Consider the following 18,942-nt stretch of genomic DNA (forward strand, 5'->3'; position numbering starts at 1 on the left):
CAAGTACAAATGCTGTGTAACTAAAATTAGTTTTGCTTCAGCGTCAGGAGTGCGTGCCTTTCTTCCTACTTTTTCCTCATTAGATAAGGTAATAGAAAGAGAAAGAAGCCTTCTCTGTCTTCTGTAGTTCCATATAAAAATATTTCTTTTCAGGAAGCCTTTCTCCCTTGGAATGTCTGAAGAACTCCCGTTCAGTGTTCCCATGCTCAAGAATGATGAGCATGGTTCATTTACACTTTGCCAGCAGTAACTCTGTGATTTGAGAATCGGCATCGATTATCTTCACCTTGACATGTGGAAGATCCTGAGATGGAGCTCCCTTTATCCTAATTGGTTTGACTGTGTGTATCAGCACAAAGTCTGATGAAGAAACTTCACCCTACGGGCTTTGTAGTCCATAATTACCCTTTGTGGGGACTTGCACCATCTGTTTGCTGATGATGACGTCAAGGATCTGGATGTAGGAGAAATTATCTGATCACGTGTGGCAGTTTGCACATTCCTCGTAATTGATTTGCAAGTTCAGGGGAGAAGAGGCATTTATGTATGGTTTGTGGAGCCTTCCTCCTCTTTTCAGCACACCGTTCTGCAGCTTTGCCCGCAGCCATGCGTTGCTGCCTGTTGGGAGCGTGCAGCATCCAGCCTGCCTTGCAGGATGCGGCCCTCTCTTATGGGTGTGCAGACTGGTGCGTGCCAGGTCCTTTGCCCTCGTACTCCCCTGGACGGTGCGTGCGTGGGCCATACTTACCTTCTCTCACCAGCAGCAAAAGCAGAACACACTGGAAGGGTTTGTCAGTGATGGTGGAAAACCCCAAATCCCAGGCAACTCTTGAGAATCCAATTAAATTTTCCCTGCTAAGGAAATAGCTAGCATATATTTAATAAATGATTGCTCATTTATCTATGAAGAGTTACGAAAGGTGTCACCTACCTGATGCGAAGGTGTCACCTACTCCTCGTCTGCCCCTGGGAGTCTTTTGCAGAGGGTTTATTCAGTCAACGTTACCTGACTGCTGGTGCGTCTGGTTGTATGGGACAGATTCCTCAGCAGCCTGTGCCCCGCTGCCTTGATAGGCGAGGCTGTGGGGGCAAAACAGCTGAGATTCACCAGAGAGTTTGCCTGAGTTTGTGCCGACAGCCGTCCTCAGCAGAGCCAGCTATAAATTGGTGCCCAGTCAGCAAAGTTCTTCTGTCCAGTGTGGGTGACAGAGACAGGCACCCCAGTGGCAATAGTCTGTGGGCACGGAACCACTGGCACCACGCACCTTTTCCAGCTGGCTCCAGGTCTGCCATTTCACACCCCTCTGATAGCTCTTCAGCATGGGGAGGTGGGCAGGAGCACTGAACGCTACTTTAATGAAGGACAGGGCAGAGGACAAAGGGAAGCCTCGCTTGCGGCGAGAGCTCGGCCGTGTTTGCCTCTACCCGTGGCACCGCTCTGTTGCAGCAAGACTGGACAGGAAGACAGGGGAGTTAAAGAAGTGGCCGCCTGCCGATGTGTACATTTGAAAGAGCGAAAATGGAGTCCTACGTAGCTCTCGAGTCGCCACGTGAAAACATGGGTTTACCATGAAAGGCAGTGAAGGCACCCTACGTATGATCATTATGAGAGCTAGCTGTTCAGTGGAGAGATGGCTTCCCAGTCAAAGACTGTGGTCAGGGCAGAAATTTTTGCACTCGGTGTATTTCTCCAAAGGGGACATCCTGGCATCCCACCCTGATTTTGTGTAAATCTTTTGGCTTTGTCGGTTTTCATCTGCCTCTTACCTTCTTGTAAACAGCATGGAAAACCACGTGAGGGTAGGTTTCCACAGTCCCACCTGCGGAATGGCCACCACCGCCGGGCTTGGCTTGGACTGTCTCAAGCCCACAGATTCCCACCCTTTGCTGAAGATGCCATGGCTATTATATGAAGGCTAAATTCAGCTTCCGAACTAATGAGAAGTCAAAGCTCAGGGCTACCACTGAAATTTTTTCTGTTCTGCAAAGTGACTATGGATGACTCTGGGAGGGCGCGTGGCCCCACTCCACTACACAAGCAACATGTCGTGGTGTCTTTACATCATCAGGGAGGGTTGTTGGCAGGGAGCATGCAGCGTTGTCTCCGCTCTCACGGTCTGCCACAGCTGCCAACGGCGCACGTCCATCATTGGCATCACTAATCAATCACCGCAGGCAGCGCGCAGTCTGACAGGGGCTAGGCAGCGCGGCGTTCAGGTGTGAGGCTCTCCGAAACTGCTCCTTTTCACCTGAGAAACAGTAGGGAGCTGTGCCAGTTGCCAAGCGTTCTATTCCCGCTTGATTTTTAATAATCAGAAACAGTATTTACCTGCGAGATCAATGCTAGTCGTGTAGCACACTGGTGACATACAGAAGGACCTTTTCTAAGCGGCGCTGTGGGAATTGAGGTCTCTGCAGCAGGGCTGGAAGCCACTTCTTACCTAGCAACTGTTTCTAAGTAGGACAGCCGTTGGCTGCCCTGATGGCGGAGTGATGACTCCCTCAGCACCCTCCGGAAGGGACCCTGGTGCCGAGCACCCGCCGGCCTTCAGAGGACAATGGGAGGAAGCGGAGGAGGAACCGGCGGGGAGCGGGAAGGGTTTTAAAGCCGCAGGACCTTGACGGGAAGGCTACGTCAGGAGGCGCACGGGGACTTTTCTGAGCTGGGAAAGAAAAGAAATGTGAATAAAGGGGAAAAAAATCTAGGGCTGTCAGAAAGGGAGGTGGGAAGTCCCACAGCTTGCAGAAGGTTTCGCGTATGCCCCTGGGACTGGAAACGCGGAGCAGGAGTGATGTAAGGGTATGAACTACCCTCTCATGCTGGTTACCAGAAACTCCACGTCAGCCAGACTGCCAAAAATGTGTGCGCTCGCAGTTCGTACCTGCGGCAGACAGGATGATGTGTGGTCAGCATTAAACTCCTCATGCGCTGTTTTGCGAATGTGCTCAATCGTGATCAGGTGGCTCTGCTAAGAGATGATGTTTCTGGTCCCACTCATCATTTCCTACTGAAGTCGAATGCTTTGCATTTCTGTTCGGTGGTAATTGTATGTGGAAAATCTGTGCTTTTAATGCCTGGTTAAGCTCTGTACGTTCTTAAACCTACGAGGTAAGAGAATATTTCAGCAGCTGTAGGTGCTGAGGGACATCCAGTTTCCTGAGCTTAGAAAGACAAAAAGTCTCTTCAGTGCCTAGATCATGTTGGACTTGCTCTTCGGTAAGGGCTGTGGTGAATTTCACTTTTCCTTTGATTTCTCTTGCAGATGAAGGACTGAACCATGAATGCAAACTCTGCAATCAGACGTTCGACTCTCCTGCCAAACTTCAGTGCCACCTGATAGAGCACAGCTTTGAAGGCATGGGGGGCACCTTCAAATGCCCAGTGTGCTTTACAGGTAGGAGGCAAGCGCTGCCTGTCCCGGTCATGCCCTCTGCACATTCCCTGTGCAGAACTCCACTTACAACCATCTCACATGCTAGCTTTAGGTCAGTTTTAGGAGGGAACATTACATTTGTGCTCATTAGTATTATTGATTAGAAATCATTTAGAAAGCTGAGCTTCTTGGAAGGTCAGGCATCCATCTGTAAGAACTGCATTTCAAGCTCTTCTGTCGGAAGTTTTAGTTTCTTATGGTTACAGAAGTGACAGTCTGTCACCTTCCGTGGGATGATGTTCATCACCTTCATGTTCCAGAGTTGCTGAGGTTAAAACCGCCCATAAATTTGTGCTTTAAAGCTACAGATGTTTCATCTAAAACAATATATAACTCAGAGCAGAACTTGGCCCCACAGGCAAGGGCTGCAAGGCATAGCCTGTGCAGCAACATTCTCCTCCGGTTGGGTCAGAAAGCCCACTTGCGTGTGTTTGTTGACTTGTGGTGAGAAGAAACACCCTTGTAATGTGCTTTAGAAAGCAAACCATGCTGTCTTGCCACAAGTCAAGTTCTGCTCTCCCCTGACACAAGTCCAAGTGTGGAATAATCCTCCCCAAGTCAGTGGTGTTATTCAGTAGTAAAACCCAAGTGAGAAAATAACTTGACCCAGTAGAGCTAAGCACTGCAGTGTTTGGGCCATAACAAGGAACAGAAAAATGCTGTTGTTGGAAATGAAAACACATTAAAAGGATGCCCACAGAGTTGTTGTAATTTTTTTTAAGGACTTCTTAATGGAACATTTCATAAAATGATAACCTAAAACATAAGCACTAGTATGTAGCTTACATGCCCAATTTTGCTTTACAAGATGAAAATCAAAGATAATCAAAAACATGACAAAACACACTTTGGGTATTCTCACATCAATGGCATGCTAATTCTGGAAGCCATTCAAGGTTTCTGTTCTCCATTAATGGGAGCGAAGGATTTTCATTGATAGGCAAATAGACCCTTTAATACCTTCATTTTACTTCTCTTTGTTTGGCAGCTCCCCTCCCAATAAAACCTAAGTGTGTGCTACAGAGGAAAATTAAAGTTGAATTTTTCATCTCTCAGATACAGTGGCTGGTGATGATTATTACCTCACTGTGTTCAGGTTTCACACATTTCTATGGGTTATAAAATTAAAAAAATAAGTAGTTCATCTTCACTGCACAGCTTGTCATAGTAATGTCTGAGCGTGGATAGTACTGCTGTAAACAGTTTGCCTGTTAGGCATCTGTGTTCAATGATTCTTTGTTAGGCTTTTTTGGGGTCTTTGGTTTTGTTACTGATTGTTCTACTATTGATTTGTTACTAGTTGTTCTACTATTTTTTTCCCCTTGTCTTAGTGCACATATTATGAGGTGATCTTTTTTCAGTGTAATGCCATGGGTCTTCAATTTCCGAGTTTGGGGAGTTGTAAACTCAATATAAAAACTTGCATATGTAAGGAGTACCCACTGACGGTTCTCCTTGTGAGCAAGATCCCTAGTAAAACTAACCCTTTAATGTTTGAGCCAGTAGTAAAATGTGTTAAAAGAGTATGGAGATAAGTCGATTCCGATCTGCGTGAAACACTTTTTCATTTTTGCTGATGGGGTAAATAGACACCGAGCATTAATCATAAACAATGGTGTTTTATTAGCAATATGCCATTAAATTATTTCAGCATGTCTTGCTGGAATATTAACAAGAAGTAAAAATCACCAATATAAGTTTTATGTGGAAAATGGAATCTGATCTCTTTTTTTTTCAGAGTAATGAGAAATGTGATTAAAATGTATGACTCAGAAGAACAATATTCTGATGGTTTTTGTTGCCTTGCAATTAGAATAATTTTAATGATTAGGAGTGGAGTCAAAGTCAAATACCAGCATCTTTAATAAATCCTTTCCCTGCCTATACAGATTAATATTGTAGATGCAAACTTTTTTAGGTCACAGTGCACCAGGCATCCATCAGAAGTCAGTGCTGCCAACCCAAACACTGCCTCTGGCATATACAATTTAATTATTAATAGTATGTCTCCTAGGTAAACTGTTACACAGTCTTAGGGCCTTGTTTTGTAGTCATTAAAATTGAACATGTTTATATTATTGAAACCCTTGCATTCAGTGTGTAGGCAGAGTTGATCTTAAAGTATCCAAAGAGAATTTACCTGCAGTTCTGTTTCACATTTATAGACATTGCCCCAGTGTAGCTGTGGGATATAATTTTTAACATTAACACATTTAAATACAGAGCTGTTTGTTAGCTTTAACTTTAGGCACACAGAGTAAACAGGACTTTGGTAGCTATGCTTTTCAAACCTGTCGGTTACTAGGAAATAAGTTTTGTGTGTCTTCAATCAAAGTGCAGTAAGCATCAAGAAATAATTCTGAAGAGAAAATGGCATTTTTAAATCTTTAAATTTGAAATCTTCATTGGTTGTCCTATTAGGGTCTTCGTTTTTTCTTTTTCTTTTTTTTTTTTTTTTAAACCGGAATTTGTTTCTGTTCATTCATTTTAGAAGAAGGATCACACTTTGTAGATAGTGTTCATTGGTACCCATTATAGCAGCAGTATAATGTGAAATCAGTGTGTCAGCCTAATTTTACCTCTTGGAATTGCTGAGTGTTAATGGGAAATTGTTTACAAAAAACTCTTCACTGGCAATACGAAATAATGAAAAGCTTGTTGTCTGATATTCCAGTGTTTGTCCAAGCAAACAAGTTGCAGCAGCATATTTTCTCAGCCCATGGACAAGAGGACAAGATCTATGACTGCACACAGTGTCCACAGAAGTTCTTCTTCCAAACAGAGCTGCAGGTACTACACTTCTTACCTGGGGGTTATAATAGCATTATATCTTTGATAGCTGAGTTCAAGGTTTTGCTTGCCACGACCTCCTCTGATACTTGCTCATCATCAGGATGGGAATGAGGGAAGGGTAAGAGAAATTGCAGATGACTGCTTCTTCAAAAAGGTGCTGGCAGAAAGCCGCCTGGTACACACCTGAATTTTGGGAACTACCTTTGGATTTTTGCTGTGTACATTGTTGCAGCTCAAGATATTCTTGAGAAGAGAGAAATGGGAATCCTGTTTTTCTGTTTGATATCCATAAAGCATTTACTCAAGCAGTGAAATGGAAAATAAGTGTATTCTTTTGTCTCTAAGTGTGAAAGCTAAGCACTGAAGTAGGAGTGGGGGGAGGGGGGAAGTAGACAGAATTTAGCTTGGTTTACCTGCTGACCATTTCCTATAAACACTAACTTGGTGAGGAAAAAAAAAAAAGGGTCAAATGTACTCTGTCTTCTTGTGTGCTGTTGTCAGACTTGTAATGATACTGTTTACTAATGGTAAACAAAAAGACAGAGCGGAAGAAATAAATGTCGAACAAGATCTGAAAACAGTTTTGTATGAAGGGATTATTTACAGTGTAGTATTAACATTCTGCGCTGCTTGTCTTGCAATGAGAAGTGGGGATGTGTTACTCGATGTGGTGTTACACTTTGAGACAGCAGCAGAACATTACTTGAAGACTATTTTGGTTTATATTGAAGTACTAACACAGACGAAAAATCTTCAGGGTCTCTGATGGTCTATGGGGATGGAACAAGAAGAAGTATTTGTGCAGTAAGGCTTTTTCTACGCTGTCCGCCATGTGATTTTTATCTGAATAAATGAATGAAGAGATTTTTCAGCACCTAAGGTTTTTCAGTAGTTTTTTTTTTATAGCATGGGCCCCCATCTCAAAGTCCTTTGACTGAGGTGTCCATAATTAATTTTGCTTCAGACTAGAGCAGGATTTCATCTCATAGACAGAAGCAAAAGGCTAGTGAGGCATGTGCACACATATGCCCATTTAGTATTTCACTTACTGAAAGTTTTACACACTGAAAACCTGATATTAATGTTTGGCATGACAATATGAAATATTTCTTTGGAGAAAAAAGAAATCAGAGTTAAACCATGCATTAATTCATTGTGTGAGAGATTGGTATTTATATCGATTATACTGCATTTTCCCTTTCCTAATTTCTTTCTGCATGAAAAAAATTTGGAATAAAGCCTTTCGGATAGCCTTCCCTACCTCTTTTCTCAGTGGAACCCTAGGTCGTGGGACCTCCTGCAGTACCTGCAGTACCGTACCTGTAACACTTCATGGTGCCTGTGCTGTATCTCTCTCCTATTTTTAATAGATCCAAATCTGTTTCATTTACTGACCGTACCAGGTATTGTGTGGAAGCTCTGACTCAAAGTTGAAGTGGAGGACAAGGAAAAGATAACAATAAGTTGGACATTTAGGAAAAAAGACACTCATACATAGCGATGGACAGAAAGAGGCAAGACTGAGTTTTGAAGTCAGAAAATGGTCTGGGTTCTGTAGAAGGTGGGAAAAATAAAGGAGAAACTGAGTGGAATGAGGAAAGGTCAGAAGCTAATTTTAATGTATGTTTCTTTCACAGCATGGTCTTTGTGGAATCATTTTCTGTGATTTTTTTGGTCAAAATACTTGTTTGTTTGGTTTTTTGCAAAGTGTTTCCAATAAGGTAAAACTGCTATTTCAAGAAAAAATATTTAAATATTTTCAGCTTACTCATTTTCACAGATTCTGTTGTTTATCACTGATTAATCACAATGAGGAATTAGGGAGAAGTAGGGACATCAGCAGTTTCTGGAAAGAGAAAGGAGAGTTTGTTAGGGAAGAAGGACCAAAAGAAAAAAAAAAAACAAAAACAAAAACAAAACAAACAGCTCAGGAAGAGAGAAGGTGCAGGCCTGCAAAAGGCAATTATGAAAAGAAAGAAACAGGAACAAGACGATAGAAATTAGTTAAACTGGATTTTAAAAAGGCAGAATAGGTAACTGAATTCTGAAGGTGCAAAATACACAGAGATCCAGGTGTAGTTGTGACGTGTACAATCACCTCCTTACTATTCTGTCCCCCCTAAAATACACTTTTGTTTCAAAACACGTGGAGTCCCAAGAAGCTGCCTTCAGCTTTTTTATTATAACAAAAGCACATATTTTTCCACTGAAAATTCATCCCTGCCCAAGACTGAGGGCAAGATTTTGCTCTCTCCATCTCGGCCTAGTTCATTAAAACTTCAGCATAACTGAGGCACCTGGTTTTCTAGTGAAGGGCACGAAAGGATGTCACTATAGAAAGACAAATTATGCTCTACATTGGCTAGATGACAATTAGCATGTTGGTTGTTCCATGCTGCAGAAGGCACTTAATAGACCACATCTCCGTACCCTTAGAGACAGACTCTCTCTGGCTTATCTACACTTGCAAAAAGGAAAAGGTATTCATTTTCTTATTCACTTAATTCATTATGTTTATTATTTTAATTAACTTGAGTAGCCCCACCCCAGCTGAGAATGCATTATTTTTAAAAAACTGCAGTACCGTCATGACATTTGTATTTATTTGTTGGGATCACTGGCTTTCTGCTCTAACCTCCAGTTATCTACCCAGGATGGTGAAAGGGCAGCAAACCACTTAGGCAGAGCAGTAGGTACTGACCTTTGGAGTCTGCTTTTGCTGAAAATACATTGATCTCGAGCCCATTCTCATTGGAAACCTGTTCTAGGAGGCATAGCTTTGCTAAGGCTATCTACCAGCTGAAGCTGTGGAATCTGTGGCAGCTAGCCTCCAGGTTATGTTTCTCTATCCTTGCATATTACCGTGTTTTGTGTTGGGGCTTGCAGTGTAACAGTGTATTTATTCCCTCTATCAGGAACAGTTCCTTGCTTTTAATTTCAACCTGCATCCCAAGTGCATCTCCCATGCATGAGAGATGCTAATCATCTCAGATGAAGCCACAGACAGCACTCCATGGCTGTAGGACAGAGCAGAACACAATAGCATAGAAGCCCAATCCACACGTATAGTACAGCTGATAATTAAAGGGAATGAATTCAGGGATACAGAAAATAAATGCGTTATAATGATGCTTAACTTGGTGTTTGGCCCAGTGCCATTCTTTGCTTAGCATATTCTGACTCCTGCTCTGGGAAGAGTAGGCTACAGGAACATAAGAATCCTCACATACTGCATTCATCTCACCTTGGGGAAGGTGCTATCTCCTCATTACCAATCTTCTCAAAGCAAAAAGCAAGTAGGACTCTCTTCAGAAGTTTCCATTAATTCGTTCCAGACCCCTCTTAGGAATGCAATAGCATCCCATTCTGGTGAGAGCAGAGAGTAAAGGACCAGTCCTGAAAATCAAACCTGCAATGTATTACTCAACCTGTAAGTTGAAATAATGAGATTTTACAGGAATTTGCTCTTTGTTTTAAAATCATCTGCTTAGCTTGCCTCCTCCCACCTTTGACACTTGCTTTAAATGGCTTGGTGCTCCATAGCTATTGAGCCAGCTTTATACTTTTGGAGATACAACCTGCATAGAAAGGAAGCAAATGGAAACCTTCTGTAACAGCTAAAAGTGTACTTTTTAAGAGTGTTCCGAGTGGTGAATTTTCATACTTACATGTTCAAAAGGCTATGTGGTGTATTTATGCTTCTGAAATGGAGTTGAAAAAGTATGTCTCTCAAAATGTTTGTTCTTCAGAATGGAAAGCTTTTAATAAGACACGCTTAATACAATGAGAGCGTTTCAGAAATAGACTTGTAACAGTCTTTAAAATCAGAAATATATCCCACCTAGGTATCAGATAAGGAAGCTGTAAGATCAGTGTATTTATAGGGTGCCTAGACATCTCCCAAAAGTTGAAACTCTTCTAATTGAACACCTGAAGTATGACCACACAGCTCTCTGTGCAGGGTGGATATAACTAAAATAGTCTTCTCCATCCATCAGCCATAATACTGAACTTTTAATTAATAAGGAAGCAAAGAAAGTTATAGCTGATTTAACTTAATATTGAATTTTCATTACATTATGATGAAGTAATTTGTGCCTATTAAAACTTCCCTTTCTTGTCCTGCTTCTGTTTCCAGTGCCTGATTCTTTTGCCTTAGTCTTTGGACTTAGGCTTAGGTGTTTGAATGGGTGTTTGTGTTTCCCTTGTCCCTGACGAGGAGAAGCCATTCCTTTCCTATTCCCAGTCCTGCTCTTACTTCAGTAGTCAACACAACACATCACGGTGTTTGTGTGGAGGAATGAGACACTCTAGTGGGGTGTTACCCACAGCAAAAGGATAAATTTTAGATTTTTTTTAGATGTTGCTGGGTCAGAGAGGTACCAATGTCCGGTAGAGTTGCTGAATAATTTTACAGGCTGTATCAGGGTTTTATCAGTGATGATAGTTAGTTCTGAATATGATACTAGCCAAGATTACATGGCCTCTCAGGACCATTTTGCCCACTACAAAAATTATATCTCTTTTTAGTGAATTACAGCATTTACTTAACATTTTGTGACTAATAATTAGTTGCCCCTGGGGTAGTTAAGTGTCCCCGCTTTACAGATATGAAAACTAGGGCAAGAAATAATTGGATCAGCAGTTGCATCCTATGCTGTTCAAAAGGGACCTGGCCTCAGTGATTCACGCCCTTGCTGCTTCCCGTCTGGACTCCATCAGTGCAGAATACCTGGGCATGAAGCCATCAGTCTGTAGGATGTTCCAGCTAACAGAGAGCCACAGCACTGTTCCTCAGTAGCAAAGGAGACCAGGAGCATATTCAGCCTGCTCTCTTGCTGTCTACGCTGCCTTCCTACACATTTGTCCAATTGTGCTCCAAGGCTCAATCCTTACTATTCTGGGTGGGCTGGGTCCAGCAACACCTCAGAGATCACCCGAAAAGTTCTTCCCGTTTGATAACAACGTGTTATTTGACAGCCCTGCTTTGTGAGTGTTTTTATCAAAGAGCTGAAGCTTGTTTGCACAGGAGCTGGAACTTTCTCACAGGCTGGCCTGGGAGTGTGGAACAGACTTCCACAGCAGTGAAATATTACCGTGAATGTCCCCAACCTATACTTTTAAGAGCACGGTGCACCTAGAGGTGCCAAAGGCTCCCTTCTCTCATATAAATATGTACCTGCATGCAGATTGCTAAAGCTTCCCCAAAACCCCAACCCACAACAACAGAGCTCTTCCAAAATGAAGTACACAGTTCCTTCCCCAGGGAAGGGATGAAAGAAAGAATGAAGCACTCATAGCAGATGTTACTCATGTCACTTAAAACAGCAGGAGAACATTCTCAGCTCCCGGTGCAAGCAGCTGAAGCAGATTGGGACAAAGGCAGCACAGAGGAGTCTCCAGAAGTTTTACGTAGCTTTATGTTTGTCCCTCTCTGGATGTCCCATTTTAACATTTTCACGTTCTAAGGTTAGCACTGTTGAAACTAATCTTCCAGTTCCTTGCTCATTTCCTTAAGGGTTAAACTTTCCAAAGATCTCTGCATTGTAAAATGTTCCCAAAGAGCTCAGCATTTTAGAACGGCCTTTAAAATACCCGTAACTTGAGCTGGAGCAGAACTAAGGAAGCTCTAGGCTATTTCAAGAACTAAAAGACTTGACCAAGACCTTTAGTGGAGACAGTAGTAGAGCTGGGATTCAGACACAATATGCTCTCATTTGAGGATCAGCTAGAGAAAACTGCTGATTAACCTGGACTGGGGTTGTCTCCTTGTGGCAAAGGCCTTCTGGGGGCCAGCTGGGAAAGGGATTGGTGTGGGAATAGCATCAGCCATAGCAGCAGTGGCACTGCTACCTCCATATAGGATTGTTTTGCCAAGGCCCCCACAGAAGTTGAGTCTGTGTATCATGTGGATCCCAAAGACAAGTCTTCCATGACAGCAGGGGAGACCATGAATAATTTATACCCTTTACACAAAAACAGGGACAAAACTTGAAAACCTGCAGGTGAAGTTCAATTTTTGAGGATGTTTTCTTCGCAAAGAAAAGGCCTCAACACATTTTTTTAAGTGAAATTGGAGATTAGCTCTGGCATTTCTAGGTTCCCAAACTCCTAGGATGAGGAGTGGAACAGAGATGCTGGCTTTTTAGACCCCAAAGGCCAGGAGCCAGCAGGGAATAACTTTGTCAGCTCTTCTTAAAAAGAAGCTTACCTGAAATCCAATTAACAATCAAAGCTTTAGGCCAACATTTTCAAACTCAATGGCCTGTTTCTGAGAGGGTGCTGAGCACCTCCAGCTGCAGTTAAGGGCCAGTGCAAGATGCTGGTGCTGAGTACATCAGAAATCAGGTCATAAATGCCTAAAGTTAGGAACCTTGATAAAACCATAGGTGCTGAGCGGCCGTAGCCTCGTTTAAGGTTTCAGCAAAACACTTTTGATGCCCAAATACAGGCGCCACGTTCAGTACTGTTGGCCTTAGTCCTTAGCAGGCAATCAGGTTGCTTCTGTCAGAGCAAATGCCTGGGAGTCAAGAGAGCTGGATCGCGTTGCAAGGTGTGATACTAACTTGCTCCACCCAGCCATACATCCTTTCCATCTTGTGAGTGAGGATGATGATAATAATATGTGTGCCAGAGATACCAGGATTGTGAGTAATGCTTGTGTTTTGAGGGAACTAGGTAGAGCTGCATGCGTTGCAAGTATTATTACTTCTGTGTCCAGTTATGGGCTCCCCAGTTCAAGAAAGATGAGGAGCTACTGGAGAGAGTCCAGTGGAGGGCTACAAGGATGGTGAGGGGACTGGAGCATCTGTCCTATGAGGAAAGGCTGAGGAAACTGGGCTTGTTCAGCCTGAAGAAGAGAAGGCTGCGAGGGGACCTAATAAATGTTTATAAATATCTCAAGGGTGGGTGTCAGGAGGATGGGGCCAAACCCTTTTCAGTGGTGCCCAGCAACAGGACAAGGGGCAACGGGCATAAGCTGAAGCTTAGGGAGTTCCATCTGAACATGAGGAAGAACTTCCTCACTCTGAGGGTGATGGAGCACTGGAACAGGCTGCCCAGGGAGGTTGTGGAGTCTCCTTCTCTGGGGATATTCAAGACCTGCCTGGACAAGGTCCTGTGCAGTCTGCTGTAGGTGACCCTGCTTTGGCAGGGGGGTTGGACTAGATGACCCACAAAGAGGTCCCTTCCAACACCAAACATTCTATGATTCTGTGATTTTCCTGAACCTTCACTGTGCTTTCCGTTTCAGATAGATATATGGATATTAGTGTGCACCAGTATGTGCACTGAGTATTTTTCCATGTCTTCCAAGATTTAAAAAATTCAGGCTTGTGTTCCTGAGACTTGAGACTTCTTTCCTTAAGAGGGAGAATTATTTTCTTTGCAAATTTTCTCAAAAAGGCAATCAAGAGAAGCATGGTGGAGGCACTCATGCATTAGCTCTTTAAGGACATACCTTCAAAGTGTTTCTCCTATAAGTCTTTTGCTTCAATGTCAAACAAAGTTTAAATACCAATAAAAATACTTTGAATTCCCTTCCAGTGCCCCTTGCCTCCTGGGGATTAAGGGGTGTTACGGTTATATTAGGTTTTCATGAAGTAATTCTTTTCTAAATAAGAAATTTCCAGGTTTGGATCTTGTGAGTTCACCCGCCTTTGATTGGCCTATTCAAATGTAAACACTCCCTGTGGATACTTCATTAGTTCATGAATATTTATAGCACATTGCAAAGCCCACCAAGCCCCAAGTGCCCGAGTTTTTCAGGGACCATTCTGATTTCACCAAATAGTGCTTGACAAAGATGGGCTGAGTATTAATGGTTCTTACTTGTCCCCACGTACTGCTTATACTTGTAATTCTACATGCAACAGTCAGCCTGTGAAATTTTCTGCATTTTTTCCTGTAAATAGGCAGGAAACAATGTGCTCACAACATCTCTTATACACTCCCTGAAAGAACGTTCCTTAAATTTCTGGAGCAATTGAATCACAATTATGGATTTGTTTTTTCAGATGCTTGAGTGATATTATTGATGAAGTCACAGAATTAATTGACAAAGACAGAGTGACAGTTAAGTGATGAATATTGCCTTTAAATAAACCATTTTAATCTTGAAAAGACATTCAGACTTAAGGAACAGTAAAATGGCAAAGGATTGGAAGCTAAATATACTGTCCAAAATAGATACTGAGCTACACTCACAAAGTATCCACACAAAAATAAGCAAAAAGGTATATTGCTTCTCTTTCAAGGGGAACAGAGTCATACCCAAATGTGTATGTGTTTGAGTATATGTCCCTATTTTGCCTACTCCTTCCTGTTTGTGCTCTTGTATGCCTGCATTCTGTTTGTAAAATATAGGTATCGATTTTCAAAAAAATCAGTAGAAACTAAAAAGATTAACCTGTACTTTGGATCTGTTCTCCTTATTGCCTTGTATGGTCAACATTAAATACATTTTGCGGAATCAGGTAATATAGTAGAGTTGGTAATTCTCATGACCGCGAAGATGGTGTCGTGCAAATATGTTAAGAAAAGTTTGTTGTCTCCAGTCTGAACAGCATGAAACCATGGCAATCAGAAGATAAGCTCCACTGTTCCATTGTCTTTTTAAGTGTTGACTCTGAAACATATCAGTGACATTACAAGTCAACATAAACATCATGTTTTCTGATTGTTTTAGCAAATGCAACAGCAAGGTGTGTAAGATTTCAGACTAAAGCAGCAAATCAGAAGCCACTGCAGAAAGGAAAATGCACAGAAAGGCAGAAGAAGAAGGAAACGAAAGGCAAATGAGTAGAAGAGAAGTAGAAAGGAGATTATGGAGCAAAGAAAGGGACAAGATAGAAATGATAGTGCTTGGGAAGGCAAACATTTTTCTGCTGAGTGATGCTGATAATAATGATAAGGCACTTGTAAAAATAAATCATGATAATAATAAGGGGAAGTTCAGTTATTACATAAAGGCCAATTTCTAACCTCAGTCCTTGTAGAAGTGTCTGCGAACATCAGGGAGTCCTGTTGTAGATTGAGGGCAGAGAAAGCAGTAAATGTATTCCCTGACCTGCAAATAATCATTAGAAATGGAATTCTGCCCTTTGCAGAAAATGAGGTTTTGTCATCTGTGCCCTGAACGTTTCAGCCTACACCTTGCCATTAGTCAGATAACTTGGCACATACACCTGGAGTAAACAGAAGAAATAAGCACTCTGTTTGCATTTGAATAATTTCCCTGGTAGATCAGTTCAGTTCTCTTAATTGTCCATCCATTAATTTCTTGCTAATGTAGTTGATATCTATGACTGATTTTCTGTGCTAAGCAGGAAGCACGGCTTCTTCGTCCTAGGACGCATTCCTTCCTACAACTGCCCTGCTGTTAGCTACCAGTAGCTGCCGTTATATTATATTTCATCTGGCCCAGAGCTGACAACAGATGGCCATCTCCGGGACTGCCATCAGTGTGACTTTATGAAGCATCCAGCTATGGTGTACTGAGGAGCTTCATGGCCAGTACTGCAAATCTGCCTCCCTTCCCCCCACCCTGCTGCTGGCCCCCCTCACTCCATCCTCATGAATAAGCTCCTCGTTCCTGGCTCCACTCTCCACTGGTCCTGCGGATTCCCAGCGAGCAATGGCACAACGTTATCACTGAAAGTTTGCTGCTCAAGGTCTGCCCCCTCTTCCCTCCGCAGCACTGGCAGAAGGTTGCTGTGGCCCCCATATACCCCAGCATCCTCACACCTCCATGGTTTCGATGCACCAAAGCTTGGGTAGAGGAGCTCGGTAGCAGCAAACCTGCCACCTCTTAAGATCTGTAGTCTGAACCCTACCTTCTGCCATCACAGAGCTTAGCTCAGTAGCCCTGTATCTCCTTGAGCTCCTGGGATTTGGAGGGGGGGGGGGGGTGTTCTTTGTTGTTTTAATGTTCCACAAAACATGCTACCAAACCAAAACTGAGTATATTAAATGTGAAGTAAGCTAAAAATATCGATTATAGACCCAAAGTGGAGAAAAGTATAAAATTCACAAGCATCCCGAATTCTATTGACACATTAGATCATTTGAAAAAGCTGTTTCAACTGGGTGGCTGCTGTGCGTTTTGGAGAAAGAGATATTGTTTGCTCTTGACAGAGTTTTCTAAAGCAAGGTACCTCCACAGCTGAACAGGTATTTTAAGAGAAATTCACATTTGTATCCTTTATTGTGATATTTGCAGCAAGTCTACAGCTAGTACCAGTCTCTGCCCTCAAGCTATAAAGGAGTAAGGCTTCATTGTTGGAGAGAGAGCAGCCTTCTGTGTGAAAGGCTGAGATGTGGTAGGCAAGATGAATAGTGCTTAAAAGCAGTGCTTGCGGTGCTGTCATTTAGAACAGGAACACTGAGGATTTAAACGAAAGCGAAAGGCATGGTAAATGAATCCTTTAAAACTGGCCAAATTTTGAGCTGCCTAAAATAACAAGTTTTCTCCATTGATGGGTTCATTGAGTAGGAGGAAAGTTGGGAGGGGATGAATTCCCTTAGGGAGGAGGTGCAGATAGTTTGTGAAAACAAGGTGTGGTCAGTGATTCATAAAGACACACATCCAGGAAACTCCAGTAAACAACAATCTTGGCTCAAAAGTGGTGACGTTCCTACTTTTTCTTCGGTTTTTTTTCCTTTTTTTTTTTTTTTTGAGGAGAAAAAGAAGAGTATCATTCAATTGCTCCATTCCAAACATTCGTCAAAAAGACTCAGATGCAGATGGCTACACAACTGGAGCTGTTCATTACAAAACCCCAACCAGGAGGAACAGCTTTTAGGTTTAGCTTTTCTACATCTTATTGGGGTCAGGTTCACCATGCTTTGATCAAACTGAGGCTGAAATATGATTTTGGATGGAAAAAGAATGGATTTTTTCAGGATCTCATGATGTTGTTTAAGTTGAGCTTCCTTTGCATTCAGAGCTGAAATTGAGTGTCCTCCACCCTTTTAACAAGGGAAGAGAGAAAGAGATGATTCAGTTCTCATGAACCAGTACTGCTGAGGTACACACATTTCTACATGCAGCTTTAGTTGTTTATCTGCATTGTTATAGTCTCATTTTGCAGCAGAACAGCTAGACACAGGCACTGATCGTGGGTGTGTAAATCTGCTTGGGGAAACTCTGTGTCAGTGAATACTCTGCTTCCTCCCCATACTTTGTGTGTACAGATATGTGCTATGTGACGTAAAGAACCTGTGGTATTGTTAAATATTAGTGGTGCATTTTGCTTCGCTTTGCGTTTGTAAAGGTGAAAGGTGATTGTGCAGGAAAATGGAACAGTATATTTGCTGTGAGACAGGCACTAAGAACTCACTCCCATGCTCAGTTATAATTCATGACTGTACTGGTGGGGAGCCCTTATCCCTCTGTGGAGTTAATGCATCTCTACTGTAGCCTGCTGAGAGCACCCTGTGTCCCCTCCCACCATCTGTGCATTCGCTTGCCTGCTTTCTCTCTCTCTCTTTACTGTGAGATCTCTTGGTGTTAAAACTGTCAGACTACTACTGCCTGGTAAAGGTGGCTTTATGATGTGTATTAATGTTGAATTGTCATTTAAAGGGTGAGGAGGTAGGAAAGGGATATGTTACCATTTGTTTTAAGCTCTCGTTAGAAAATGCTGACGAGCAAACAGGCAGAAAGGTAGATTTGTTACTGCAAAGAGCAAAAAGCTTTGAACAGTGTACAGAAATTGCCACAATGTAGGGGAAGGGATATTAATGGCAAATGCATCTTTGTTTCCAATCAGGGCATATTTTGACAGTTTTTGGTACAGTGGATCTCTCCTTCTCCATGTCAAGATCTGAACCAATGGCATTGTAAATTGAATAATATTTTATTTGCCCATCAGCTGGCTTAGCTGACAACTATTTTATTTTCTACAAGTTGATCTCCTCTTTTAGCTGAAAAGCTCTCTTGCAAGCTGCAAGTTAATTGCTTCTATGCTACCTGAGAGTTGGAATTCATGTGCCAAGTGCTGTAAGCTAGCACAATCTTACTTAAATAGGTAGTGTACGAAGATTTTTTATTATTATTATTGCTGTAAGGCACTGTCAGAAGACTGGTGAGACTGTCTAGCTTCAAAAGAACTGAACTCAGTTCACGGAGGTTTGAGACGATGCTTTATCAACCTGGCACCTTACTGCAATGTTAGAATGTTGTTAAAAGACCATGTACTTGACTGTCACAGCAATATTAATTTGTAGTGTTTCACTGAATGTAATCTTATGTAGTCTGTTGTTTGTATTCCTTTAAAACTTATAAATCAAATCCAGACCTGGAATACCAGTGTACGAACTTAACAGATGTGCTGCCATAAGGGACCGGCTAGGTTATAAACTGCAGAAATGGTCTTTTTCTATATCAGATTCCTAGCTTATTCCAGGGAGATTTAGGAACCACAGAAGTAGGGTGGAAGGTCACGCGTCAGGACGGTAGCACCCACCCAGCGCTTGACGTTGGGTGTAATTGTCAGGAAATCCACCTCTAATCGTTTTGTTATTCAGTCGTAGCATCCTGCTGAAGCTCCCGAGCAAAAGTAGGGCAAGAATGACTTCAGTAGCTCTGTGTCCAGGTTTCTTAGGTGAAAGATCACTTTGAGATGACACAGCTGAGTAGTCAGGCTGAAATCCTAGTTGGTATTTTATTAATTTTGCACCAAGATAAATCCTGAAATTCTGACAAACTCCATGA

General features: G+C 42.3%; 1 protein-coding gene across 9 annotated transcripts in view; it reads left to right on the top strand.

The window, feature by feature from the left end:
* Nucleotides 1–18,942, top strand: part of ZNF521 (zinc finger protein 521) — a 232,885-nt gene that overhangs the window by 198,370 nt on the left and 15,573 nt on the right. For all 9 annotated transcript variants that reach the window (XM_075416293.1, XM_075416301.1, XM_075416295.1 and 6 more), the window contains 2 exons: nt 3,264–3,395; nt 6,109–6,224. In XM_075416293.1, coding sequence (XP_075272408.1) covers nt 3,264–3,395; nt 6,109–6,224 — 248 coding nt within the window. The remainder of the gene's footprint in view (nt 1–3,263; nt 3,396–6,108; nt 6,225–18,942) is intronic.

Source organism: Opisthocomus hoazin, chromosome 3 (genome assembly GCF_030867145.1).
Source record: "Opisthocomus hoazin isolate bOpiHoa1 chromosome 3, bOpiHoa1.hap1, whole genome shotgun sequence".
Classification (NCBI taxonomy): Eukaryota; Metazoa; Chordata; class Aves; order Opisthocomiformes; family Opisthocomidae; genus Opisthocomus; species Opisthocomus hoazin.